This window comes from Mycteria americana, chromosome 10 (genome assembly GCF_035582795.1).
Source record: "Mycteria americana isolate JAX WOST 10 ecotype Jacksonville Zoo and Gardens chromosome 10, USCA_MyAme_1.0, whole genome shotgun sequence".
Classification (NCBI taxonomy): domain Eukaryota; kingdom Metazoa; phylum Chordata; class Aves; order Ciconiiformes; family Ciconiidae; genus Mycteria; species Mycteria americana.
This window is the reverse complement of record NC_134374.1, coordinates 12558848-12586790: the sequence shown is the minus strand read 5'-3', so window position 1 is coordinate 12586790 and position 27943 is coordinate 12558848. Positions and strand designations below refer to the sequence as shown.

Genomic DNA, 27943 nt, shown 5'->3' with positions numbered 1-27943 from the left:
GGTGAGCCTTTGCTTGCGCTAGGGAGAGTGTTTGGAGGGCTTCAGGCTCCTGAGATCTTTTGTTGGGAAACAGGCCGGTAAATGTGCTTATTCTCGTATAGCACCTCAGCAGTGCTATAGATCTACTGCTTGGTAAAGTTGAATGCAGCGTAGCTAGGTGTACGTTTGAAGGAAGCCAGGAAGGTATGGTCGTCTCTGAGGAGAGGTGGGCAGATGAACGGAGTGTGTGCTGACAAACCAAAAACTAACCTGGTCTGCTTTCTCTCTCTTGCTCTCTTCAGATCTTCCCCCTCCAGCAACAAGAGAGAGGCCCCCAGGGTGTAAGACGGTGTTTGTTGGAGGACTGCCGGAAAATGGAACCGAGCAGATCATTATGGAAGTGTTTGAACAGTGTGGGGAAGTCATAGCTATTCGGAAGAGTAAGAAGAATTTCTGTCATATCCGCTTTGCTGAGGAGTTCATGGTGGACAAGGCGCTTTATCTTTCTGGTAGGTGTATTTCTGTCTCAGATGGCAGCTTAAAATTCTGGGACAGAGATGTAATGGCTTCCTTATAGCTATAATGATAGGCTTTGTGGCAATTGGAAGATTTGTCTAATGTCGTGTCAGTTTGCCTCTTTTTCTGCTGCTGTTGCATTTCTGCTTAAATACATGAGAACAGCTCCTGATAGGAAAGATAGCGATGCTTTGTTATCTTGGGTACTGCAAACCTCTACAAAATATTGGGATGAGGTACAATCAGAGTCCATCCCCATCTTACCTGGATAAATGTCCAGCTGATTCTGCAGATAATGCTTAAGGGTCCTATAAAAATTTGCAGTTGCTTTCAGTTGCTTGTTAATTGGAAGGTGTGCTTGACTGTCATCGATATTTTTTTCCCGTTAGTCATCAGAGCTGAAACACCTGGGCTCCTTTTGCCTCGGGAGCCCCTGTTCTGCATCCGTAGGGCTTTAAGAGGTTTGTTTGGGGAGGACAGAGACCTCCCGGTTGGTGTTTGCGGACTCTGCGTGGCTGGCAGACTGCGCGTTCCAGCCAAGCCCGCGTTTGCTGTGCTGGTTACATCTGCCCTGAGCAGCCTGGGCTCTCCGCCTGACTCTTTACCGTTCTAGAAAAATACAGTAATATTTTCTATTTCCATGCTAAAATCCCTTCCCAATTCATTCTTTCAGTATGTTAACAAACCAGTGTACTGCCTCCAAAGCCCGTACTCTCTCCAGAGAGACGAGATTGTCAAGATAAGCGAGGGAAATGCTCTTTGCTGTTTAAAATAATGCAAACTTCTCTGTAGTCTGTTTTGATGGATTGTAAGCATTGCGTCTCATTCCAGAGACTGGTGAATTGACTTAGACGTGCAATGCCCCATTAGTAGGAGCAGTCTCTCTTTGCGGTTACCCCTTCTACGTAGCCAAACCAGCCTCTTTAGTTCCAAGCGTTCTCTGCTTATAGTTCCTCCTGCCCAGAGCCGTGGTCATGTGCACAGTCATCAGTGTCCTCCACACGCAAGCGTTGTTTCTGGGTTTGTTCTTTGTACAAAGTCTTTCTGTAGTTCCGATTTTCTTCCACACGTCCCACCTGTGCTTTTCTTAATCACAGAGGAGAGCTTTCTAACACGTTTGATGTGAAACTCCAGAATAGGAGTCCTGCAAACTGTGCTGGTGAGAAGAGTTCCCACACAGTGCAGGTGCACGTTTGCTGACCTTATTCCCGCTCCCACTGGATGATGGGGCCTGTTCCAAAGATTACTGCCGTCCATCTGCTGCCCTCTTTGCCGTGTCTCACCTCTCATTTCCCCCTTCCCATCCCCAACTTCTGAAGTTTGCAGAAGTGTGGATCCCAAGCAGTTCTGCCTTCCCCGTGTGAACCCTCTCGGGCTGGGCTGAGTCCCGCAGCCCAACAGGTTGTGTACAATTACAGTTGCTATTCGAGACCTAGTACTTGGTAGCGTTTAGAGGAGGAATAGCCCATGTGAGGTCTGGCCTAGCACGTGCAAAACACAGGCAGATAGCAGCAAACCCCCTAACAAGGTTTCCTTCTCCAGCATCGCGCTCTGTGCACTAAACTCTTCAGTAAACTCTTCTGTTCAGGGGCTTTCTGGCTCTGTAGGAGTGAGAGGCGGGCACTGGTGGGTGGTTGGAGCCCAAGGCAAGTCGCCTCTCCCGTCTGAACACTGTTGTCATCACTGCCAGGCTATCGCATCAGGCTGGGCTCCAGCACTGACAAGAAGGATACTGGGCGCCTGCATGTGGATTTTGCTCAGGCTCGGGATGATCTGTACGAGTGGGAATGTAAGCAGCGGATGCTGGCGCGAGAGGAGCGCCATCGCAGGAGGCTGGAAGAGGAGCGCTTCCGCCCGCCCTCCCCACCTCCCGTCGTCCATTACTCCGACCACGAGTGCAGCGTTGTCGCTGAGAAACTGAAAGGTAAGTGGTTCTGCGGGCCATGGCCACCCTTCTGTGCAGATGCTGGGGCAGAGATTTGTGTGCTGCAGTGGTCATCTTATGGAACTGAAATGACGGTGCCATCTAGACCTTGCAGAGCCCGTTCAGACTGAGCCCTCACCCTGCCCACAGCAGCTCTCCTAGCCGTCTCTTTTTCAGGTTTGTCCTTTTGTAAAAGCAAATCCATACTTGAGTACAACCACTTCTTCCAAATCATTTTTGTTTATGTTAAAAGGACTAGTCTAGGTCCTAAGACCTTCTCTGAAGCTTAAGACCCGTGTGTGGCCTGATTATTTTGGAGCTGGAGGATATTTTCTTTCATGACAGAGTACATCTGAATAGGCATATGAAGTTTTCCAGTAGGTTTCTAGCAGTTGGTCCTCCTCTTGTTGCACCTCAACAGATGGTCTGCTCCATCAGCTTGACGTTAGACTGGCCTTCCTTTGGATGGCTTTGTATTCAGGTAGTACCGTGCTTTCACAAATTGTGATTAGCCGCCTGAAGTAAGTTGACCTTTGAAAGGGAACAATTCTGCAGTGCCAGGGAAAGGATCTAAAAGCTGCGTGGGCGACCCTGTATTTCTGTGGTGTAAAGGTGTTCGTTCTTGCTGCAGATGACACAAAGTTCTTGGAAGCCATCCAGACCTTGCTGACCTGGATAGAGCGTGGAGAAGTGAACAGGAGGACTGCCAACAACTTCTACTCCATGATCCAGTCGGCCAACAGCCACATTCGCAGACTAGTGAACGAGAAAGCAGCTCATGAGAAAGAGATGGAAGAAGCTAAAGAGAAGTTCAAACTTGCGCTCTCAGGGATTCTGGTTCAGTGTGAGTAGTGTTTCCGCGCTGAATGTTGGTGTCTGTTGTTGTAGGGAAGATGCTTAATTTCTAGAGTCTGGAGAGGCCACACTAAAAGGGCTCCAGGAAAAGAAGTAGCAATCGCTTCTGTGCAGCTACAGTTAATTTATAAGCATATATCATTAACTTGGCAAAAGTTTCTTGTGGTACTTTTTATTGGAGTAAGAGTCCACATCGGGGCGGGAGGAGAGAATGAATTCTTAATTTTTTTCCTCTTTTAATTATAGTCTATTAGTAGTTCTGTCATCTTTTCAACTCCACTTCTGTGCACGGACAAGGTAAGTTCCTGGTAATCTGGTGCCTCAGCGAAGTGTACAGGATTTATTCGCCAAAGGTAGGACGCAGCAGTGTTCCCAACACCCTGTTCTCAGTCACAACTGAAAACCCGTTGCAGAACAGCATTTCGAACCTGGGTCTTTCAAATCCCAGTACTTTATTAAACCATGAAATCAAGGAAGAGGCATGGGCTATATTAGTTCCAAGATGTGATTTACAACAGTTCCTCAAACCATTCATTGCCTCTTACACATCCTTTCTTTAGTAAGTCTGAATATTTTTTTTACTTTTTTGAATGCCTTTCAGAGTACCTTCTCCACCATTGTACTAAGTCTCCTTGAGCCCCTTGGCTAGCTTGTGAACATTCTTCACTTTTGGGTTTATATTCGATAATTTTGGCTGTTACTTGTTTGATACTTGATTTTTAAATTTTTTTTTAAAATTCTGTTCATGGTAAAAAACATGGGCACACGGTCCGGAGGGAAATACAGCAAGCACTGCAGAGTAAGTAGTAATAGACAGTAGCATGCGACTCCACTCTATAAAACACCCACTGATATCTCGGCCACTCTTGGGTTAATCTAAGTAGCAGAGAGCTGATTTTATTTTATAAGAATTATGCCTGCTACAACATCACAAGCATTAAAAAAAAAAAAAAAATCAGGTAGATGTGCTTTCTGCTGTTGGGTGAGTTCTCATCCAAGGAGAGGCACTTTGTATTTCCAAAAACCTCTGCAAATTTTCTAGAGAAATAGAAGGAATAAATCTCAGGAACAAAAAAAGTTGTTGGCTGACACCAGAGTCCTTTTTGTGTAGCGTGCTCAGGCTGTGGCACTGCTCTTTGGGACTGCGCCCGCTGGGCAGAAGAACATCCACAGTGCCAGCTTTCACGGTTGTGCTTCATCATCCCGGTTTAGAGAGCGAGTGCCACCCGCCTGTACTTGCTACACTCATAGGCAGCGTTGTGCGGCGTATTTGACTATTTTTCAGCGCAACGCGTGCCTGCCTTTTTTCCAGTCGAGAGCAGATGCTGTTTCCCCCAGTTGATCGTTACTCTGTGAGCAGTTGACGCTGGCCTGGTGAAGTCCACGCTTTTCTTTCCAGGCACAGAGTCCCCTTCCTGAGCGTAGCTTCAGCACAGTACAGTGTTATAAGAAAAGGTTAGCCAAACCACCTGCCTGATTCCACTTTTTTACTCCTTTACTCCTCTTGTTCGCCCTCTCTGGATGATATTCTGGCCTGATTTGACTGCTGATTTGATACTACAGTCGAGCAGATAGTGGCCGTGTACCATTCTGCCTCCAAACAAAAGGCTTGGGACCATTTCACGAAAGCTCAGCGTAAGAACATCAGCGTGTGGTGCAAACAAGCAGAGGTTGGTAATTTTTTATTGTGTTAGATCCTCCTCCAGCACAGTCTCTTTCTTGTCAGGATATTGATGTTAAGTTTGCACAATGCTCGCGTGGATAACAACACCTTAATTCACAGTGTAAGATGGGAATTACTCAGTCGTCTCTTGTGTTACAGGTAATAAATTTTCTCTTGGTATTTGTGTTACTAGTAGCAATACCTTGAGATCTGTATGCTGATTGAAGTTGTGCACAATAATAATAATAATTATTATTGATCTGTTTTCTGCTGTTTTTAATGTTAAAGCAAGAGGGATTTCTAGAGAGATGTTAGAGAGAAAAAACAACAAACCCTAGGCATCATCAGAGATCTGTTTTATCACATTTTTATTGACAGACTTGAGAGGTGGAAATAATTGCAGCTGGACAGTCTGGAAAACTTGAGGGAGAATGTTCTCGTGTTTGTGTATTTATCCCATGCAGTGACATTGCTAGTGAAATACAGGATTTGAAGGCGGTGACAAGGGTGGGGTTGATAGAAGAAGGCATGCCACTCAAACTGCTCTTCCTGCAAGAGGAAGAATAGTTCTCGGTCCTTTATCTGATCTTACCAAATCGTATCGGAGTCAGGCACAACGTCAGAAAAAATAAAGCTAAGGTGAAGAAAGGCCGTCTCTTGGGAAAGGGATGGTTTTGGGAGATGTTTGTCCTGGAGTCTGTGATGGAACACACGCTGCCTTCTGTCACCTGTGTAGTGGGGATGTCACATTGCTTGGCTGCATCTGGCAGTGGAGCCCACCTTGACGTTTGTCTGGCCTGAGGGAGACGGGAGGAGATAGCTGTGCTCCTGGGAATGCAGAGGGCTGCCAAGAGTGGCGGAAGAGCCCCGTGGTGGGTCTCCCAGTCAGAGCTCGTCTCGCTTCTGTGTCCCTTCCCTAGAAAGGTTAATGCTCAAAGTGGTAACAGAAGTATTGTCACCCCGGGGTATGAATAGTTTTGAGGGAAAGAGCAAGAAATGGTATTTTTCTTGCTCGTTAAGCTTTTAAAGTAGGGTAGAGCTTGAATCAGTTTTTACCACTGACAATAAAGACTTCTTCAAAGTAGCAGGACCCAGATCTGAAGTGTAGAAAAGAACTGCTATGAAAAATACCTGCCTTGTATCCTAACCCAGGGAGACACTGCTGTGTTTGGAAATATTCTTTATTCACTGCAGAAACGCTAGCAGTTTGGAGCTGATCTTCTCATTTACATGTCAGAAATAAGGCAAAGCAGATGCTTTCTCATCTCAGCGTAACCTTAAGAAGGTTTCCAGCCCAGTGGGTTGCCAGCGCTCGGCAAAGCCATGCTGGGAATATCAATCCGGATGCATAGGATGGCAGCCGTGACCGAGGGGCTGGAAAGCAGTTGGGTGTTTGGCACCGTTGGCGAAGCGTTCCCCTGACAGATGTGTAAACAGCCGAGAGGGTCTTGTCTGCACACACTGCCGATTAGTCAGGGTTGGGTGAGAAATCCTACCCTGCCTGATAGCTTTGGATTTTCATTTTTCTTTGTTTCGGTTCCCTTGCTTGGAAAGCAAAGGTTGCTGACTGCTGGACCTTGTCGTGTGGCTTTCCAGAGCCCTGTGCAGCCCGGAGTGAATGTGCCCTCCTGAGATGGGGAACGGGGAGGCAGCGAGTGGAGGAGTGTTTGCCTAATGTTGCCCAGTAATTCTCTGGAAGACCGGTTTTTTGGCTCCCAGTTGTGGATTGCACTCAGTACTTCTAGCACGCAGCCATCTTGCAGGAGCGTGCCTGTGCCTGTCTGTGTAGATTAGGTAGAGCTGAAAGTCTGGAGATGCTTCATGACAACCCAGCCAGGTGAAGGCAGTGGTAAAAGACAAGTGTATTCCGAAGTGCTTGTTTATTCCTAGGAAAAAGGACTCTCGTATGCAAGCTGTAGAGTAGCAAATAAAGAGCAAGGTTAGCTTTCAACCACAGCATCTTCTTCAGTTACTCTTTCAGTACGATGCTGAAACGCTGTTCAGCTATTTCTTCTCAAATCTCCCTTCTGCAATATTCAGGTGTCTGTCTCAAAAGTCGAGCCCCAAGCTGGAGGGCACATACATTCTACCCAAATCTCCGCAGCGTGCCGGTCCGTCAGGCACGTACTCTGATTTCTGTTAGGGATTCGAAGGCTAGGCTATACTAAAGGTGCTGTGCAGCACCTCAGTGCCATGTGGGGTATTCTGATGCATCTAGAAGAAATGCCTTCCATCATCGCTTCTTTCCTGCCAGTGCTCAGAACAGGGAAGAAGTAATGCCACGCAAATATTTTAAAATATTCCATTTCCAATGCATTTGTATTGGAAAATGAGCGTTAAATGGGTTTAGTGATTTCATTTGGTAGCTATGACTGTGCAAGAACACCAGGCTCACAGAGCATCACTTGCGATAGCTCCGGGGTGTTTTCTAAGTTATCACCATTTCCTCATGCAGTGCTAGGCACCGTGTCTCAGACCCACATGGATCCTCCTGGTTTTGTCCCAGTGGGAAACAGAACAGCTTTGCTTAAATGACCTTGGAAAAGATTAGTCTGGGTTGTTAGTCTTAACTGTGTTAAAATACCGACTTTTTTTAACTGAGCCTGTACTAATGAGTGTCTAAAAAGAAACCTGTTACTCTCCGAGGCATGTTAGTTCCTGTGCAAGACATGGGATTATCTCAGCCAGGGCATGGAAGTGAAAGCAGCAGATCACTGTATACTTTCATATAGGAGCGATCTTACAGGGTTGCTTTTGGTGAAACGGTAATCAATCCAGCACTCTTGGGTGTTAGTGCAAAATGTTTGTGAGGTACATTATCCTTATTTTCTAGTGTATGTCAACGTTAATCTTTAATGAAATGGTGACGCATTGATATTCCAATGTGTGTGCAACATTAACGAACAGAAAAAAGTGCGTCAAGTAGCTGATTAAGCCTCTCTCCATAGATCTCATCTGCAAAGGCATAAATAACAGATATGAGATAAGAGCATGACTTATCGACAGGAGAAATTGCTTTTGTGGAAAGAGACTATACATGTATCATTCTTCTTTCTGTAGAGAAAGAGGTCACGTATAAGAGCTACATGGGCTTTGCTTTCCTAACCTTCATGGTATAGTAATAAAGAACATTGAACTTTGCAAAGCAGAAACATGATGAAGTTTTCTGTTTGGTTCTGTTATTTCTGTTAGGAACTTTCATATGGCTTCTTATAAGATTTGTCTTCCAGACTGCTTATGCATAGAACCACAGAATCACAGAAGGGTTTGGGTTGGGAGGGACCTTCAAAGACCACGTAGTCCAACCCCCCTGCCACGGGCAGGGACATCTTTCACTAGATGAGCTTGTGCAAAGCCCCGTCCAGCTTGACCTTGAATGCTTCCAGGGATGGGGCATCCACAGCTTCTCTGGGCAGCCTGCTCCAGTGTCTCACCACCCTCATCGTAAAGGATTTCCTCTCTATGTCCAACCTAAACCTGCCCTCTTTTAGTTTAAAGCAGTTGCCCCTTGTCCTGTCACTACAGGCCTTGGTAAAAAGTCTCTCTCTGTCTTTCTTGTGAGTCCCCTTTATATATTGAAAGGCCATTGTGGGGTGTGCAAATTTAGTGACACAGTATCCTCTCTGCATGTTATGTATTGAAATGCTGCAATAAAGTCTCCCCGTGGAGCCTTCTCTTCTCCAGGCTGAAGAGCCCCAGCTCTCTCAGCCTTTCTTCCTAGCAGAGGGGTTCCAGCCCTCGGACCATTTCCGTGGCCTCCTCTGGACCCGCTCCAACAGCTCCGTGTCCTCCTGGTGCTGGGGACCCCCGAGCTGGAGGCAGTGCTCCAGGGGGTCTCAGCAGAGCGGAGCAGAGGGGCAGAATCCCCTCCCTCGACCCGCTGGCCATGCCGCGGGTGACGCGCCCAGGACACGGTGGGGCTGTGAGCGCACGTTGCTGGCTCACGTCCAGTTTTTCACCCACCAGCACCCCCAAGTCCTCCTCTGCAGGGCTGCTCCCAGCCCATCCATCCCCCAGCCCGTGCTGCTGGTGGGGATTGCCCTGGCCCAGGCGCAGGACCTTGCACTTGGCCTTGTGGAACCTCATGAGGTTCACACGGGCCCACCCCTCCAGCCTGTCCAGGTCCTCTGGATGGCATCCCTTCCCTCTAGCGTAAATCTTCCTGTGGTTCTGTGTTTTTCTCAGGTATCGCGTTCCTTGTTACAAACTTGGAAAACAAATCTATCCCAGCAAAGCCAGAAGTCATCTTTCACCTTTAAGATTATTTAATATCAAACGTAAATCTGGGTGAAGTGGGCAGGCTGGTGATCCGTGATCGCCACGAGGTCAGGTATATGCAGGCCACCTCCCCGCATAGCTGCGACCTGAGAGAAGTCTGTAGAGTTGGATAATACCCAGCCAGCGGCCTTCTGGTAAAAAGCAGATGATCGATCCTCCACAGCGCTGGAAGACTCTAAATGACTGTGTTTTCCTGGGAAGTTTCCAGCTGTGATCTCCCCATGAGACTGCACTTCTGGGACTTTCTTTCCAAATCCCACTGAGTCAAACCTTTTGTAGTAGCTAAAGGAGGAGCTAACATTTCGTTTTATACCTGGTAAGCCAGGTGGAGAGTCTGATTCAGGTGATGCCTCTACTTTGAGCCCTAGTGCTCCTGTTCTTTCCTGCTTACTGAGCTTGCTTACTGTGACTGGGGTGGGGACACTCTCTCCATTTGGAGCTGTCTTGTGTTCGAAGGTAAGTTCTCCCGGTGGGAAGAGGCTGTGAGGCCACTGGTGAGGCCCCTTCCCTTGCTGCTGGGCTCAGCCTGCTGGGCTCCCCCAGCTTAGGGTCTTCTGTTAAAGGAAGGTGGACCCACAAGATGCATCTTCTTGGTACAGCTTTTAGCAGAATTTAATCCTGTGGGTCACCGCATCGGAGAAAAGCCTGGCGGGCAGCTCAGGGAACGGCTATGTGTTGGGGGGCTGTTAGGCTAGGAAGTCCGGCAAGTCCTGTAGCTGCAGGCAGCTCATTAAGAAGCCACGGAAGCTTGAGACCTGGTGAACCACCGTGCTACGGTAGCTACCAGCCAGCACATTCCCTTGCTTAGGAAGGGCCTCACTCGAGTATTTGGTTTCTCTGATGCTTTTTCCTCTCCCATCCAGGGCTCTCCCTTGAGCGCAGTCAGGGCGCTGGCGGACCACGGCATAGCCCGCTGTGCAGCCCAGCCAAGCCTGGCCCCGCTGTGCTCTGCGCAGCCTTCTCCAGCTTTGGGGCCACTTTAGGCTTTCAGCTGTTGAGCAGAGTCAGTTAAAGACGGGGGGAAGATTTTCCTCTGATCTTCAACCCAGCTGCCATTTTATGGGTGCTCTCTAGGGCAGGCAGCAGTTGCTTTGGAAGTGTAGCCGGCGCTGCCCGTCGCGCTCGGATCTGTCTTGTTCTTGCCCTTTCCCCGTTGCTGCCCCAAGGTGTCCATTCATCCAGCTGAAAGCATGGTCGTTTTCCCCGTTGGCTGCTCTTGGTGGACGTGTGCTCAGTGGTGGCAAGCAGAGTTTTTGAATGTTTCAGGCCATTAGAATAAAATCTACAAAGAACTAGACGCTAATTTTATTTCATAAGCAAATCTTCTCTATCTTTTCTCCTATGGCTGTTTCTGGGGTGTATAATCCAAGTGAAGTTGATGTGGTGTACTGACATGGGGCAGGGACACTTGGCCGCCTGTGCTAGCCCCTAGTAAGTATTCTTGACATCTCCATCTCCTTGACTAACTGACTTCTGAATGTTGCTTGTCCTGCTCTGCAGAGGGGATGGAGAGGCTGAGCTAGGTGTTTCCTTGCCTTGAAACGGGCTGATGCGTGTCTGTGCGGAGCTCCGTCTCTGCCCAGCGTGAGCTGGCCGGAGCAGAGGCCGGAGCAGGGGATCTTGTCCGGAGGAGCAGGTGGGGTTGGCCGGCCCTGCCTGGACAAGGTGAACGGAGCAGAAAGGACGCACACAGGCAGGAGTGAGGGATAGCACCTCTGTTCCTTTCTGATCCCTAACGTGGACCAAGGCTGTGACAGAGAGCGGAGCGGATCCCGGCAGCTGGAGGGAGAGTCGCTGTGGTGCAGGCTGAGCACCGGTGGCTGGCACGGGGGGAGCGGGGAGAGAAGCCCCAAAGTGCACCAGGATTGGTAAGGGCCAGGAGGTGGCTGGGCAGCCTCTGGCCTCTGCCTGTGTACTTGCAATTCCCGCCTCTAACTGCATGCCCTCTGTCTCAGGTAGGTTTTGTTGTTGTAGCCGTGCAGCTGCGTGGCGGAGGCACGGAGCAGGGAGGAACGGAGCGGGCAGCGCTACGGGTCATGGGTGCGATCGTGCTGCAGCGGGGCAAGAGAGGTGCATGGCGAGGTAGTACCGGGCACCATGTAGGCCGCTGCTTGGAAGATGCAGGATGCGTTGTATGGCAGGAGAAGGAAATGCCGGGGAGATGTCAGGTAGCAGCCTCGGGGGGACATCACTGGTGGAGGTGCCGTCACAGGTGAATTGTTAAGTCATGAAGTCATGGGTGTGGGGTTAACTAAAAGGGTTTTACTGATGATTAAACGATGATCAAATGATAATTAATCGATGATGGAATGATAATTAAATGGTAATCAAATGGTGATTATTGAATAATTGAATGGTAATTAAACAGTGATTTGACAGTGGTCAAACACTACTACTTACTACACCTATAATTAAGCTATAGCTGGAGAGAGAGATAGATATATAGATAGATAAAAAAATGTTGCTAGCATACACATGCTTTCAGGCATAATGTAAAATGTCGCTTACCTCGTTATGGATATGAGATGCCGGGTAAAGGGCCTCTCAGCCTGGAGGGGTGACCTTGAGAGGCATCCCTGCTCAGGGAGGATCCCCGCCGTGCAGCCTGCTGCCGTACAGGAGAGCTCAGTGGGCTGGGGGGCTACGGGTGTCAAGGGATGGACTCGCAGTCAAACCCCCTTTGGAGTACGTGCAGGCGTGCAGCTGTAGCAGCTTTAGTTTGGTCTAGTCCCAGCTCAGGCTGGTACTGTTAGCTCCTGAGAAGATACGGCCTAGCACGGTTTCTCACGGTTTGCACGGCAGGGCTGACCTCAGTCAGGCACGCTTGTCGGTGATGGCTGAACCAAAGCACTGCTCGCTCAGCGGGGCGTCCCTCGCGGGCGCCGAGCAGGAGAGCGTGCGGTAGGAGCCCAGCAGGGAAGAGGCAGGGCAGAATGGCATCGGGGTAAGAGCGGCACAGCCCTGGGGTGTGTGGGGCAGGGGACAGCACTGATAGCGGTTCGTGGCGGCTCGGAGTTACTGGTCTAGGTGTGTGCTGCAAGCAAGCAGACACGAGGTAGCGGCATGAGGTTGGGCAGCACTGAATGTCGGAGAGGCGTGTGGACATCAAGCCGGGCAGATGTGGGGAGAGGGTTCACCAAGAATCTGCACTGTGGGCAAGGCTAGGTGCCTGCCCTGGGGCAAAGAGTAGCAGGGAGATGGAAGGGTCGGTAATACCAGTAGCGTTGACAGATTGACTCATGCTAAGTATTGTCCTTGATCTAATAGTCTGTGCCAAATTTTTTTTAATCATTTCCCCTGTCTTGTATCATGGAGTTGCATTTTGCAGACTTAGATTTCAGCATCTTTTTATCCAACCAATCTGTTCCTTGTAATCTGTATTTAAAAAAAACCTCTACTTTCTGAACCTTAGGAAATTCGTAACATTCATAATGATGAACTAATGGGTATTCGAAGAGAGGAGGAAATGGAAATGTCTGATGAAGAAATAGAAGATCCATCAGAGATGAAAGAAACAGAAGAATCAGGTAAAATCACTTTTTACAGCTCATGAACAAAGTACTTGTCTCTTCACCGGTTTCTTTCAGGAGCCCCATTCTGACTGTTCTGTACCCCAAAATTGTCACAGGCAGAGCGAAATCAACGGCAGTTACCGGAGTTGTTTTTCTCTCGGTGCCTGGTTCTGTAGCCAGTGTTTGTCACTCCTCCCTGCGATGGTCAGGGTCATCTAAAGCTGTGCCCGAACCGCAGTCCCTAGGGAGACGTGCGGGGTTCTCGGAGATGTACACGGAGGAGCTGTAAGCTCCCTGCCACGTGTGCCGGTAACGGCGCAGGCGCAGCGGTGCGCGGCTGAGGTCTTCTGCACGGCTGCTCTGTGCAGAGCACCCTGCTTGTGCAGCTGCACCGCTGTCGACCTGAGCTGTCCCGTTTCAGTGCACTGCTGATGTCTGCCCAGCACCAGAGAGACACGTTTACACAGCAGCGGGTTCCCATCCCAAGGTGCTGGGTTTCAGTGGAGCTCTGAGCAGCGGCGCTTGGAGAGGGAGCAGCGAGGGTGCGTGGTGGTAGACGTGGCTGTAGTCTTGGCGCAGGGCTGTGCGGTCAGCTGAGTGCTGCTGTATCGCACAGCTTGAAATGCCCTTGGCTGGGACTGACAGGAGAACTGCACTGTGCAAGTACCCCTTCTCCCTTCGTCTGCAGGAAATAAGATGAATAGTCCAGAAATGTGTTGAAGGACTTTCCTGGATGTTGAGGTTACAAAGTCAGCTTAGGAAATGCCATCGTGAAGGTTGTGTGGGAACTCTGATGTCCCAGTGTTGTAACAACAACACAGCGAATCTCAATGCCAACTCGTTGTACAAGGGGAGAAAGAAAAGTGGAGCCATACTGATCGTACTGGTTCACACACATACTCATGCAGCCATATACTCACAAGCATTAAACCGTGTCCCCAAGTAGCCTGTCCGGTAGTCAGGCACCAGGATGTGTCTCCACGTGGTCTGTCCAGCGTGCAGGCACCAAGATGCTTGTATCCTGTCGGTCTGTCTGGAATTCCTTCGGGTGTCATGGAGGACAAGGGACACCAGCTGTTGAGTCCTCCTAATGCCCTCCGGGCCCTTTCTAGGTTGGTGAGCCTCTACTGGTTTGGGGTCTGCCTTGTTGTACCCGTTAGGATCTTTTGCCTCTCCACTCTCTCCCCCTCTGTGAATTGTTTAGATTTATTCACTGTCCCATTCTCTCTCTCTTCCTGCTACCTTTTCCTAAACGGCTCGAATCTGGTCCTAGGCATCAGCAGACAGCCCTAGTTGTGACTCTGGTAATGCACTGCTGAGGACCATAGTGTCCTTCTGGGGTGACAGAGGCTGGCAAAGCTGTCTGCCCCAGTTGAACTGTTCCAGGGCTGCTTTGAACTGTTGTTTCTCACATGCTGCCATGTCTTTGGTCCAGGTTGCTTCCAGTTTATTCTCTTTGGATGATAACCTGGGAGGAGCCTGCCATAGCAACCTTTCTGTTCGAGCTGAACTAACATTTAACATTGTAATGCCTCCAAAGCATTTCCCAGGTGCCCTCTTGCCACCAACCCCTGACCCTGTCTAAGCAAAATTTTTCTGTGGTCTGTTTTACCAGACTCTAAATGCTCTGACTTTTGCTCATCATGCTTTGCTTAGGTCATCTGAAGAGAAGTAGCCAGGTCCTTACATTTGTCCTAAGCAATGTAGTTTGTCCCTAAGCTGTCTTCTGCCTCGGAAAACTATGAAAGGGTCATCTCTCCAAACATTTCTGCTAAAAACATCTAGTCTTTTCTTCCTTCTGAATTCCCTTTCCTGAGAGAAGCAGGAGGACACGTGCTTATTCAGACACCTCCGCTTCTCAAAAGGTGCCTTGCTGAGACACCTGCGCTGTCTCAGAAACACGGCAGCTTTTTCCTGCTGTTACCGAGCATTTCACTGGCAAATGGGCACAAATCTTGTTGACTACATGAGTGTTTCAGTGACGTTCAGGTACGTCTCCCACTGCCGTGGGCTATGCTAGGGCTATTTATAGGCTGTCGTTGGAAGGCTTTTTCTTGCTCGGTGGTGGTCCCGCCTCCCCCTCGTTGCTCCTGAGCTTGCCAGCGCAGCGTACAGGCACGGTTGCCTGTGTCTCTCTCTCAGCTGTAGTAGAAGCTCAGAGACCCTCCTCGCCCGGCCCTGCGCTGTGTGGCCAGATGGTGAATGGGAGCAAAGGGCAGACCCGGCGGCCAAATGACCAGGCAAAGTCTGTCAGCTCTTTGCATTCGTAAAGAGCAGGGGCTCACCCTGGAAACTGCCTTTTTTTGTCCCGATCCATTTTAGGGAGTTAATTCATTTCCACCTTGGTTTTCTGATATGAGGAAAGCAGTTCTTGATCTACTGTCCTTCCTTTTGAAATGTCTGGCTGCGCAGAGTGGGGTCCAACACTATTCACTGGCTGGGAGAATGAGTGGGGGCAATTAGATAAAACCCACCCTCCTCCCATGCGGCACGTCTTGTCTGTCTTCTGAGTACAGCGTGCGAGTCCCAGGCAAACGTACCTCCACACGCTGTGGCCATGGCCCGAGTACCAGAGGTAAATAGCAAGGCTATGGGATGTCAGGCTATACCCTCCACATCACGGGTATGTTTTGAAACCTGCTGAAGCTGTCTGTGCAGCCGTAACGTTATATAATCCCATTCCTGAATTTATCAAGCCCTATGTAGACACCAGACGGATGCAGGTGTTTCATCCCATGACTCGATGGAGACATTCTTCTGGCTGAAGGTGCCAGTCAAGCCTGTCCCAGAGTCTTTCAGCTTTGCTGGTTAGGAAACCTGCTTCCTTGCCAGCATGGTCATTTCACCCCAATATGGTTTTTTTGCCTTTTTTTTGTTTGGTTGGTTTTTTTGGCTTTCAACTTAAATACTGCATTCACCACTGAGAGGTGCTCTTTGTCCAGAGGAGCTTGTTTTCTAAAGAGACGTTGCAAACAGTGGTTGGGACAAATTCATTTTGGTACTCTGGATTAGTAACTGGGCGGTGGGAGCTACGGAGACACTGTGCGTTGGGGGAGAGCACCCAAGGACTTCTTGCCCCCAGTTCTTTGACTTTTGATCCCTGCCTGCCTTGTTCTCCAGCGCTGGTATCACAGGTGGAAGCCCTGAAAGAAGAAAACGACAGTCTGCGCTGGCAGCTGGATGCCTACCGGAACGAGGTGGAACTGCTAAAGCAGGAGCAAGGCAAAGCGAGCAGGGATGAAGACACAACCAAGGAGCAGCAGATGAAGCTTCTCCAGCAGGCTCTGCAGGGGATGCAGAAGGTGGGCCTGGACTTTTCTATAGCTATGACCTTGCTGCAAGGGCAAGGGCTGTGATGTGGAGCAGAAACACAAGCAAAGGCATTTTGTTTTTCAGTGGGATCAAAACTGGCAAACAGGAGCAACTTTCCGTCATTTCCAGTGTTGCCAAAAAAACCCCAAACAACCAAACATTCAAAACAGTGATTGTGTATGAACTCATAAGTCACATGGAAACAATCCATAGTTTATGGATTCCTTGTGTGCTCTTTGCTTGACTGCACTGTGACTTCTCAAGTACTGAGTCTGTGCTTACCCGCTCCGTAACCGCGTGAGATCCTGGTTACCAGCATGAGCGAGAAAGCGGGAAATCCCAAGCTTGCTTTGACACCTTTGCTGAACTTCACTGGGCTTTCATTCTCACAGCAATGTGTAGGGCACGTCTTGTTCTCTGGGATTTCCCTGGGCTGAATATCGAGCAGTTTGTGTCCTCGTAAACCTTAACAGTAGCCCTTGGGATATTAAGCCAGAGTGATAACCAAGCGTATAGAGCATATAACAGTTCAGGGAAGCACTTCGTTAAAATAAGAACCTGCAGCAACGCTGTGAAGGCTGTGGTTGTTCTCTGGATGGATGTGACACATGAACTGACAGCACCGGTGTTTGCGATGTTGGAGCTGGCAGGAAAAGACTTCGGTAGTCACCGTCAGCCTTCAGTGCGGGAGGAAATGGCAGGAATTGCAGGCCGTAACAGATTTCCCTTTTCGCAGGTGTCAGGCAGGTCAAATTTCTCTTTACACTGCTACAAGGATGAATGGTGCTGGGGGAATACTCTGGAGGAACTGCCTAGGTGAAAAAGTTTGTTTGTCACTGTTAATGAATAGGATTATGAATCTTTTTTTTTCTTTTTCTTTTTTTCCTAGTTGAGGGAGAAAAATATTAAACAACTGATTAGGGCTGTTTTAAGCATGGAAGAAAGCATTCACTGAATTATATATATATTTATGTATCCTGGTTTGACTTAGGAAAGCTGCTAGGCTCGTGCCTTTGCCATATTAGTATTTAAACTTTTCTCCTCCTGGTGACTTCATCTTGCCTATTTCTGGGAGGCCCAGTGCTGTTAGCAGTTTGCCGAGCACTGTTTTCTTCTGGCTGTAGTGGGAGATCAATCATACTTTCCCTCTGTCGCCTGAGCTGGTTTGTTTAGTTAGGTTTTTGTACTCCTCTGCTTTCCCTGTGGCCGCGTTCAAGAGTACAAATTTGCTCTGCCAGCAGACTGTTATACGCAACCACAGTTTGGTTCTCCTTGAGAGACACCAGGTTGGGCCCGAGAATGCCATTCTGCTTACCTGTGAGGCGTGGGCTGTGGTTCGCTGTGGGCTGTGGTTCACTGCCCAGCCTTTCTCCTGAGCTTTGCAGGCAAGGGAGCGTGCCGCTCGCTCTGGTGTTTGTTGCAAGCGCCCTGCGCTGCTGGGCTGATGCCCAGGGTGGGGAGCAGTCCTCGCATTTTCCCGCAGTGTGGAATTGTGCAAATAATAGTGCAAATCTCCTTATCTAATAGCTGTTTCGGAGTATTTTCTTGCGTTGCAAGGCACCTCTGTGTTAACGTGGGGCTAGAGATCTAGGAAGACTTTAAGGTGACTTCCCCAGGCCCCTTGTTTCTGTGCTGCTCTTTCCCATGTGCTGACTGTTTGTGCGGCCATAGCGTGAACCAGACTGGAGGAGAGGAGGAGTTGCCTTTACCGTGGGTCAGGCCCGCAGTCTAGTGCACAGCACATGCTTTATTTCGGGACAGGGAAGGTTTGTTGATGATGGAATTACTGCTCCATGTTTACAAAGTCATGCTTTTTTTGTATGCTAGTAGGCAAAGACGTTCCTAAGGTACATTGTAGAAAAGGTTTCTTCTTGTTGTATACTTAACCTTTAACTGTTCTGAATATGATCTGTCTGGTCTTCACGGAAAAGCCCGTATTCCTTTTATATTCTTTAAATAGTAGGAGGTGAAAAGCAGGTTAAGAACTGAGTTTATCTTTTCTCTTCCAGCATCTTTTGAAAGTACAAGATGAATACAAAAAGAGAGAAGCTGAGCTAGAAAAAGTGAAAGAAGACAAACTAAAAATAGAAACATTGTTAGAAAACCTGAAGGAGCAGGTATGTGCCATCTCGGTGCTTCCTTATTCTCAGTAGCAAATGCAGTCCTTGGATTTCATGGTCCCTCACGAGCGCAGTGAAGGGCAGAGTGTAGAAGATGCCTAGCCCTGGCTTAGGAGCAGTCGCCTTTGGAAAGCTAGACAAAGTGCCTGCCACGTTGGAGGATGTATATCGGTAATGAACTTGCTGATTGCTTCATGTACCAGGGAGACCATCTACATAAGCAACTGTATCAATGAAAGATTAACTTTTGTTTTATAGTATACAGTGGTATTGCAGCTGAAATGTGGTTTTCTGCAAGCCGAGCTTTAAAAGATAAGAGAAAAGGGTCTCAATTATCAAACATTGATTTTTAGATTTGCATTTTAGGGACATGTTTTTATCTGACCTCCATAAACCACTACTGAATTGAAAGGTTTTGTCAGTGTTACAATATTCTTATGCTTGTTGGATTTATTCTAAACATAAATACATACTGTTTCTTCTCAGATGTGATCCACTCTCTCTTGATTGCGGACCCATGCATGAATCTAAAGTTGCTTGGTCCTTTCCTCTTATAGCACAGTCACAATTACACAGACAGACAAGAAACATTACGTAGCACTTCTCACTGAGGACCATAGAGCCAAATCTGAGGTCTTGTCTTGTCTCAGATTTTCAATCTTTAGCCCACCTTTTTGTGCCATGAGCTGGGAAGATAATAAATGTCTTTCTGGTGATTAAAAATGGCTTTGTATCCCAGTAATCTTCAGTGCAGGAGCTTCAGTGCCTGGTATCAAAGAACAGAAATAACAGACTATTATCAATAATCTTCCTTTTCTTTACCTGTATGTAGCAAAGCATAGCAGATGAAGAGGACAAGGAGAGAGATGCAACTGATTGTCAAGGGAACGTAAGTCCAAGAGTTTCTTTTCTGCTACTTTAGTCAGAATACCTTACTGAGGGAAGTAATGACACCTCATTGTAAAATGAGCCATATTTTAAACTTTGGTTTGTCGTGAAGTGTGTAAGTGCGGTACATACAGACTGTCTCTATGTGCAAATTAAAATCATCAAGTTATCCGTTGCTAGCAGCTTCTGGCTGGAAGGACAGTAGGTATTTGCAACACTGTGATGTAGAAATGGGGTTTGGTGTGCAAGATAGTTGGTTGCACTGTTATTTCAACTAGCCTTTAAAAATATCTGTTGGACCTCCAAGAGAAAGCAGGCAGTGCGTTTCTGGTATCACACTGCTGGCTGAACGGCACTCCCTGTGTCAGCCTGACGCTAGCTCCGTTTCCGCAGTGCAGACCTTCACTTTCTCCTGCAGAAGCAAATTATAGCCTGCTTAGGCCAGGACTGCAGAGTTTCAGTCCTGTGTAGTTGAGAATTGGGCTGGCATAAGAAGCTATGCAGCAAACCCAAGGGGCCATTGAATTCTATCTTTGCTATTGGCCCAAGTCCAGCCCATTTCACTAGTGACTGGAGGCTATTTCCAGTTATAGATGTCTGTAGCTCAGGTTACTGGAATTCCACGTAAAATTTAGGAATAAAAGAAAGTCCTGCTTTTAATGCACCCACCAAGTCTTTGCATCACTGGCAGTATTGTGCTTATTTTGGGGATAATAAATTATGCAAAGTTCTGTTTTAATTCAGTACCACAAACTCAAGTCAAGGACAGTCTGATCCTAAACCCTTTGCAGCCATTAGGCACTTGGTTAATCATATTGCTTCAGTTTAGGCATCTGAAAAATAAACATCTGCATCTGAATTAGTCACTGCAAGGCTTTCTTTCTAGTTTGTTTTTTCTTTTATTATATAAACTAAGGCCCTTCTAGAGCAGACGTCATACCAGTGAACAGGGCTGATAAAGTGTGTGCCGTGGTGCCTCGCTTAACTTCGTGGGCTTTTAATCTAACCTGATAATCCAGACACAGCAGCATGAACGTGGCTGTGCTTTGGTGGAAGCATTTTGCAAAACAAAGAGTAGCTACGGCAATGCGATGAATGCAATGACTCACGGAAACAGGAAAACAAAAATACAGACTCTGTCAAGTCTGAGCAAGGCGCTGCTTGATGTGTAAGGGTGCCTGCTGTGCTGCTGGTGTGTGGAACGGGCCCTGTGGTTTTTTGGCAGGAGAGCAGTACATCCAGAGTTTGTGCGTGCAGCCAGGAGAAGGAATGTCCGGTTGAGAAGACACTGAGCACTAGTCCTGTGAAATCTGAACGAGAAGTTCTGTTAGTTGGTAAGTTCTTTCGATGGCCTTGGTGACAATGCTGGAGACCTGATCTGAGTGGGACTTCAAGGCGGCCTCGCAGCTCCCACTGGCCACCTCTTGTTCCTTTGGTTATGCCAATGGCGGTGGGAGTCCTGGAACCAAGGAAAGCCTCGAGCCTTGGTGGGGTCAGGGTTTCACCTTGTGCATTGCTCATGGGGAAATCTTGTGCTGCGCACCTTTCAGTCAAACCACACACGTGCAGAGGGGGCTTGTGCGTAGTGACGGTCCAGCTCAGCGCGTACTGGAGTGCAAGTTGCTCTTCTGGGAGGCATCGCTGAAGGGCAGTAAGTTACAGAGGAGGGTCTGTCTGCGTTCCGTTAGAGCCTAATCAGCCTTACAGGATCCTAAGCAGTGTCACAGGCTCCAAGACTTTAATCAGCTTGAGCATTGCAGCACCTCACAGTGTGGGTGACGTGGGGACGCACACAGCAGTAAGGCACCCTGTTAGGTCAGGCATGGTGTGCCGTGGACCCCAAGCAGATAAGCTCTTCTAGCTTAGAAGCTGTAGCCAGGGAGGAAGGAAGGGTGGAGAAAGGTGGCAGGGAGAGAAGGCCAGGCTCACTGGGATGAGAAATATGGCCAGCATTTTGAAGTGATGCTCACAAAGGGATTGGTGACCTCTCATTTAGAGCGCAGGTGTATCTGCTACCCTTTTTATTTCCTTTCCCCTTGCCTATTCCTAGTAATATTGAAAAATAACCCAACATGGCATGCTACGACTTTTCAGCCCAAGGCACTGGGTAGTTGGGGATTTTCTGGAGCATTGAAAAGCAGGAACAGAAGTCCTTGTCTTGATGGGACAAGGCATTTTCTTTAGCTGGTTGTCACTCAGCAAAGTTCTCCTTAGCCATCCCTCTACATCTGATCTGAGACTAACAATAAATCATTTATTGTTATCCAGATGGATCTGTTTGTGCCAGATCATGGGCTGGTTCCTGCATTGAGAGGGAAGGGACTTTGGGGAAAACCAAAGGCACAGCCTTTGTCTGCAGATGGTGCTCAGAAATGCAAGTCAGTCTTTTTGATATACAGACCTGGCCATGAGCTGGAAAGGAGTCTCTTCGTGACAGGGTGCAAACATGGGTTGCTTTATTTAACCGGGTGCTGCAAAACTGTTGGGATGGGACACGCGTGCCACTGCTGCGCTCCCCGTTTGACTTCTGTCTTTTCCTGCTCCTTGGCCTTTGACGGTACAGCTGGAGGAGAGCTCTGCTTTCCCTCTCCTTGGGCCCTGCATCCCCACGTGTGTGATAATCTCAGTGTGGTTCGTCACTGGGCACGTTACCAGTGCTGGGCAAGGAGTGAGAGTGGTGAGGTCTGTTTGAAGTGCTAACCAGCCGCATTGGTTAGCTGTTGTTTCCTCTGCAGTCTGTGAGCCAAACCTCACTGTACTTAAAACCAAAAATGCCCGCTTAGATCCCTCTGTGTTGTGCCACCAGTAACGGAGAGCTGGTGTTCTCGGCTGGCTTTTGTCTCCTGAGAATGACGTTTGTGGTGTTCCTTTCCCCAGGAATAATTTCGACGTTTCTTCACGTGCACCCGTTTGGAGCAAGCATAGAGTACATCTGTTCCTACCTGCAGCGTCTGGACAGCAAAGTAGGTGTACCAGCACCTCCAGTTCCCTGAGCCAGCCTGGGCAGCGTGTTTGTGCCCCGAGTGCGTTCGGTCTGTGTGGCTGGTAAAGAGCTTCACTCCCTCCCTGGGGACGCTGCGGGGCTTGGACAGGAAGAACTGGTGTGGATTAGCTGGAATAATTTGCTGGAAGAGGACAAGGGAAGGGGTGAACTTTCTTAGAATCACAGAAGGGTTTGGGTTGGGAGGGACCTTTCAAGACCATCTAGCCCACCCCGCTGCCGTGGGCAGGGCCCCCTTTCGCTAGATCAGGTTGCTCAAAGCAGCCCAGCTTCTGGCTTAGCCCTCACATAGCTGAATGTGAACATAAATACAGAGCTGAAGGTGATGGTCTCACTGCAGATGTTCATGTGTAATCCTGCTCGTAATTCAAGAAAACCCTTTGACAGTAAGTGTGTTTTGCAGCAGTGAATTCCGTCTTTAAAATCTCCATCTAAAATGTATTTTTGTTTATTCTGTTTAAGTTTGCTGCCTTTGTTTCCCTTATCCTTATGACCTCTAAGGAAAAGAGCAAACACCCTGCCTCTTGCCTACTGTTTATCTTCTAACATCTGCCATGCCACTGGCTGTATATATTCTCTCTAAACTGAACAGTCATACTGTTTTTGTGTCTCTGAGCAAAGTTTTTCCACATTTCTGGTCTTGTAGCCCTTCACTGAGCTTTTTCTGTCTCTGTTTTGATACTGTCAGTGAAGTCATTTTTAGGAAGGCACTGTGCAAGGGCCTGATAGTACAAAAGCATAAACGCTGAATCACAGTCCCTGCTACGGGGGGGGATTGAGTCCTGGGTGCAGGGGTCAGGAGGGGCAATAACAAGAGCAGCGCTCCTGCGTTTTCCTTAGAACAACAAGAAGCTGCTCTTTCCTGCGGTATTTCTGTGTATCGCTGGCTTCAGACTCCTTTTCAGAGTAAATGGGGAGGGACTGTGCAAAGGCTTTTGAATGCTCAAGGAAATTACATCTCGCTCCTCTACCATACTGTTCTTCAGTTGTCTTCCTTCAAGTGCCCCAGGAACAGGAGACTGACCAGCATGGGAACCATCTCTTGTGATTGGAACTTTTTCAGCTGCCTTTGTTTATAACTTACTGTTTAATTTTCCCCATTTTAAGGAAGCACGGCTCGTTGGCCTTTGTCATCCAGGCTCGCTCCAGCCCTTTAAAGACATATTTAAGAATTTATCTTCTCATTCTAGTTCTGAATTTGTCTATGAGGTGAACAGCTGCCTTTATTTTTCTTGGAGCTCCTAAAGAAATGCCATCATATCATTCATCTGACTTCTGGCACTTCCTCTTTGGGATCTACAGTGTAGAAAAGGGCTACTGGGGGTTTCTACAATAAGCTTAGCAGAAAAGCCCTGTGAAAAGTGCACCCTTTAACCTCTGGAACGGCATCAGTCTTTTTTATTGTTCGCTGACACTCAGGTAAACACATCAGCCTGCTGACTTGCACAAGTCTTTTGTGCGCGGTCGCTTGAAAGGAAGTCTTCCCGTTTGTTCTTCAGGTTACGTCTTAGCTCTTTTGTCTCCCTCTTGGTTATTGCAGGAGCTAGGTATTAGTTGGGCGTGTGGCTTTTAACGTCTAGCAGATCTTTGGGCTTGAGGTGGGGTAGGAGTGGGGGGAGCACTTGAGAGCAGAACCTGGTTTCTTGAAGCTGCCAGCAGGAAAGGAAGAGGAATATCATTCCCCTGTTCCCTGCCCATCAGTCTCTCCAAGAAGGCCAGCAGGTCAGCAGACAGTGCAGAAATTAAGACCAAGGGTGGTTTGAAGCCATGAAACAGTCCTTACAGAAAGTCTCGGCAGCACTGTGAGCGTCGCAGGTGCTGGGCAGTGTAGACGATGCTCCTCCTGGGGTGTCCGCTCTCTGTTTCGTGTCTTAGGTTGGACCTCTGCTTACCAAACCCATTGCCAGCCTGAGCTTGTGCTGTTTCTGTCTCTCAAAACTTGGACTGTTGTTTCCGCTTGATTGCAAAACAGCGTGATGACAAAAGCGCATCCATCAAATGCAAATCCCTCTTGCAAAGCAGGTGCTCTTGATCTTTGCCACATGTTGCACACATTTTGAAAACTGTGGACCTGCAATTACTGCCAAAGGGATTTCGGAGGAATGCACTTGCACTAATGAAGGCTTAAAACTGAACATACTTTCTGTGTACATTGTCTTCCCCGTGGTAAGTGGTACCCTGCACTCTTGGAAGTAAAAACCTTTTCTCCCTAGCTAAGTGCTAGCTGAAAACTAATTCATGCCGGCATAGGCAGAAAGTAAGTGAATCAAAAGAACAATGTAATGCCTCCTTGAGAAGGTCAGAGTCAAACGTGAGTTTGGAAGGATGGTAGGGGAAGTGACCCAAGATTATCTCCTGGAAGATCCAGTTATGCGTTGTATGGGAGACCATGAAGTGGGATCAGGCTTGACGATACAGAGCAGTCAAACTGAATCCACTGTGGCAGGGGTGAAAATGAAACATCAGCAGGAGGTGCGCGGGCCATACCTGGCTTAAAGCACAGCCCTGGAAACTCAGTGCTGCAACTACAGAGCTACAGACTCTGCGAGCTGTAAAGGGAGTTAAAAACAGAGACAGCGACTGTGGTAGATCAACAGGACACCTACAAAGGATGTCACATTGCGCTGCACTGTTGGAAAATATCCATGCTTTTATGCAAAAATGCTCTGCCTAACCAGCAGGTGATGAGGTTATTGTGCAGAGATAGCTCTGAACGTGTGTCAAAGCAGTCCCAAATACACAGCAGAAGCAATCGTGAATTCTTCTGAATATAACAACTAAGGTTTTAATTTTTCTGCTGCCATAAGAAAACCATAGCAGGCAATTAAATATAAGGTGGACACAGCCTTTGCACTCTTTATATGTCCTGAAACTGTTAACTTGCAGCATCTTAAAAGTTTTTTCACTTGCTGAACTTTAATTGTATCTAGTAAATGCCTGAGCAGTCAAATTTACGGGCCTGCCCGCCTATGTGCGATTGACTTTTGATGCAGATTGTATAGCTGGTGTGTGACTGGGTGAAGACGCTGGCAGGTACGCGCACTGCTTCAACCCCATGAAAACCCTTCGGAGGCTTTCGTTTCAGCTCTTACAGGGCACAGCGGTGAGACAACACGTAACTTTGCCAGTGTTTTTAGAAGTAAGATGCAGCTGTATGAGAAAACCACGTAACACGTTATGCTTCCTACCACTCGCCGTGTTACAGAAGCTTATAAAGCTACGGCAGAGAGTGCTTCCTGAAGAAAGGTGCCACCAGTCATCTTGAAAGGCGGCAGGGTGACATCCCCGGGGCTGCGCCAGCGCTCTGGTCTGGCTGGGGCAGGAACTGGGTGGATCGTTCTCCACCATGGGTCACTACCTGAATCGGGAGTCTGGTTGGACAAGCCTTTGGTCTGACCCGCTCTAGCAAATCTGTCCATCTTATGTGTTTAGGTTTCTTTTCTGCAGCGGTGTAACCTCCGGATCTTGTATCTTAGCTCTGTTTGAGCAACTCCTGTGCTGTTGGGGACACGGTAGCTGCGCTGTAGATGAATGCTTGTGACTGTGCAGAATGTGAATATAAATTCCCCACGTCCCTGATTTCTGTACCCAGTAGCCGAGCGCTCTATTCTTGAAGCGATGGTAAAAGTACTCGCTGTTCCGTTACTTAAATGCTTGGGAGTTTTTAATCCATTATCTTGCATTTCACAGTGGAAAAAATTAGGACAGTGCTTTTGCCCTTATTTCTAGTGTTTGTTATATCCGCAGCTGTCTCGCCCCGAAGCGTGACAGTACACGACTCCTGCCCTCCCAAGATTATCACCATGGGTATTTGGACAGGACGTCTAGGCAAAGCCGAGGTGTACTTTAGCAATTAAATGTGTTTGAGCTTGAATATTGCCAGTCGTTACAGGGCTTCTGTGACCAAAAGTGCCTTCATTTTCAGTGACATTTTCCTTCTGTTTTCACAGATTTGCACCGCGGAAGTGGAAGTTCTCATGACTCGGCTCCAGAACACGTTCCGGCAGGAGCTGAGCGGGGTTGGGGCCAGCCTAGAGAAAAGGTGGAAGTTTTGTGGCTTTGATGGATTGAAAATGACTTGAGCTTTGACTTAACACTGAAAACAACAGCAGGATATATACGCCAAGAAAACCTGGGATGCCTCTTACCTCTGTTCATGATGATTATCTTGCACGCATCACGGACTTGGGTGGTATAATATGTAAGTGAAACTGTAAGTCCAGAGCAGCACTGGAAGAAACTTCAAGTTCTGTAGCTTCTTTGATCAGTTATTTGTTAACGGGCAAGTGCTGTTCAATATATTTTGTGAAAAAAAAGTTCATGTCTGATATTTTTAAGGACAGCGTGTTGACTGTGTGTTTTGCCAATGTTGTATGTGTTTTGTGTGCCCAAATCTCTCATCCTGTACCTTCTTTTTACTGGTAGGAACAGCCATAGACTGTCCTCTGAAGCAACAACAAAGAGGCATTTTCCGGTTTCTAGAACCACAAAAAGGAAGAAAACCCCATTTTTTTAGACATTTCTATGATTAAAAACTGAGGTTTTTAATTAAAAACAGAAGATTTAGATGACTCGGAGTTCTCTGAGCCAAACGATTGGTTCTTTGTCATGCTATTTTCTCTACCAGTGGTTCAACAGTTAAGCTAAGATGAAGGCAGTGTCACTAGGAGCCGAGTGTGATGCTGGCAGGGCCACTGGTGGTCTGCGCGTTGCAGAGTCAGTCTGTAAATAATTTTTTGGATGGGAAGGGTATTTAACTTTCTATTGATCAGGGTGGAGCAGAGAGCCTACATCAGACCTCTGTTTTAGTAATGGCTTACCACCAGATTGCTCCACCCACTTTGCTTTGGAGACCGAGCTTCTGAAAGTGCTTCAAGCAGCACAGACTTTTCTCCTCCTGAATCTTCCCAAAGGCTGTTCCTCGTGTTCTCGGTAAATGCCAGGCTCCTCCCCAGCCCTCTGCAGAAGGTCAGTAAGATGTAGGGTAAAACGCCTCGGCACATGGATCCAGCCTGTCCAGGTCCCTCTGCAGAGCCTTCCTCCCCTCAGCAGATCAACACTCCCGCACAACTTGGTGCCATCTGCAAACTCACTGGGGGTGCACTCGATCCCCTGGTCCAGACCATTGATGAAGATATTGAACAGGACTGGCCCCAGCACCGAGCCCTGTATTGTGACCGGCCGCCAGCTGGATCGTCAAGCTCTAGACAGTCAAAACGCTCCCTGACATGCAGGGCTACCCCCCCGCCTCTCCTTCCTTGCCTGTCCCTTCTGAAGAGTTTATAGCCGTCCATTGCAGCACTCCCGTTGTGTGAGCCGGCCCACCGTGTTTCCGTGATGGCAACTATATCATAGTTCTCCAGCTGCACAACGGCTTCCAGCTCCTCCTGTTTGTTGCCCGTGCTGCGTGCGTTGGTGTGGATGCACTTCAGTTGGGCTGTTGATCCCGCCACCTTTTTGGGGGGAGAAGCCCTAATTCCTATGTGACTGTTCCCGGGCACTTCTGTGGTTTCTAACACATCAACAACCCTTGTGTCTTTGCTGCCGCCTGGATCTCCATCCCCTGCCCCCACCGAGATGGCTAAGGCGCTGCGCACAATAGCATGGGGACGTTTCAAATGTGCTCCAGTGTACTCAGCGCATTGTGGAGCAGGTGGAAGGACCTTGCTAGCACACCGTCCCTCAAACGTTGGCGTGCCACCCCTAGGCTTCTCTCTAGCGAGCCTGGTTTTATCCCTTTTCCCCCTTCAAATCTAGTTTAAAGCTCTTTCAGTGAGCTCTGCTAACTCCTGTGCAAAGATCCTTTCCCCCTTTGAGACGGGCGCACCCTGTCTGTCGCCAGCAGCCTGGTGTTGTGTAGACCCACCCATGATCAGAAAAACCCAAATTCTGCTG

At 48.2% G+C, this 27943-nt stretch overlaps 1 protein-coding gene across 2 annotated transcripts in view; it reads left to right on the top strand.

The window, feature by feature from the left end:
- The window catches only part of ENOX2 (ecto-NOX disulfide-thiol exchanger 2), a 60248-nt gene extending 33611 nt beyond the window's left edge, over positions 1-26637 (top strand). For both annotated transcript variants that reach the window (XM_075512828.1, XM_075512827.1), the window contains 11 exons: positions 282-488; positions 2186-2419; positions 3051-3263; positions 4838-4944; positions 12628-12742; positions 15848-16029; positions 18049-18156; positions 18992-19048; positions 20273-20381; positions 21925-22010; positions 25999-26637. In XM_075512828.1, coding sequence (XP_075368943.1) covers positions 282-488; positions 2186-2419; positions 3051-3263; positions 4838-4944; positions 12628-12742; positions 15848-16029; positions 18049-18156; positions 18992-19048; positions 20273-20381; positions 21925-22010; positions 25999-26130 — 1550 coding nt within the window. In that variant the 3' untranslated portion in view covers positions 26131-26637. The remainder of the gene's footprint in view (positions 1-281; positions 489-2185; positions 2420-3050; positions 3264-4837; positions 4945-12627; positions 12743-15847; positions 16030-18048; positions 18157-18991; positions 19049-20272; positions 20382-21924; positions 22011-25998) is intronic.
- Positions 26638-27943: the final 1306 nt, after the last annotated feature.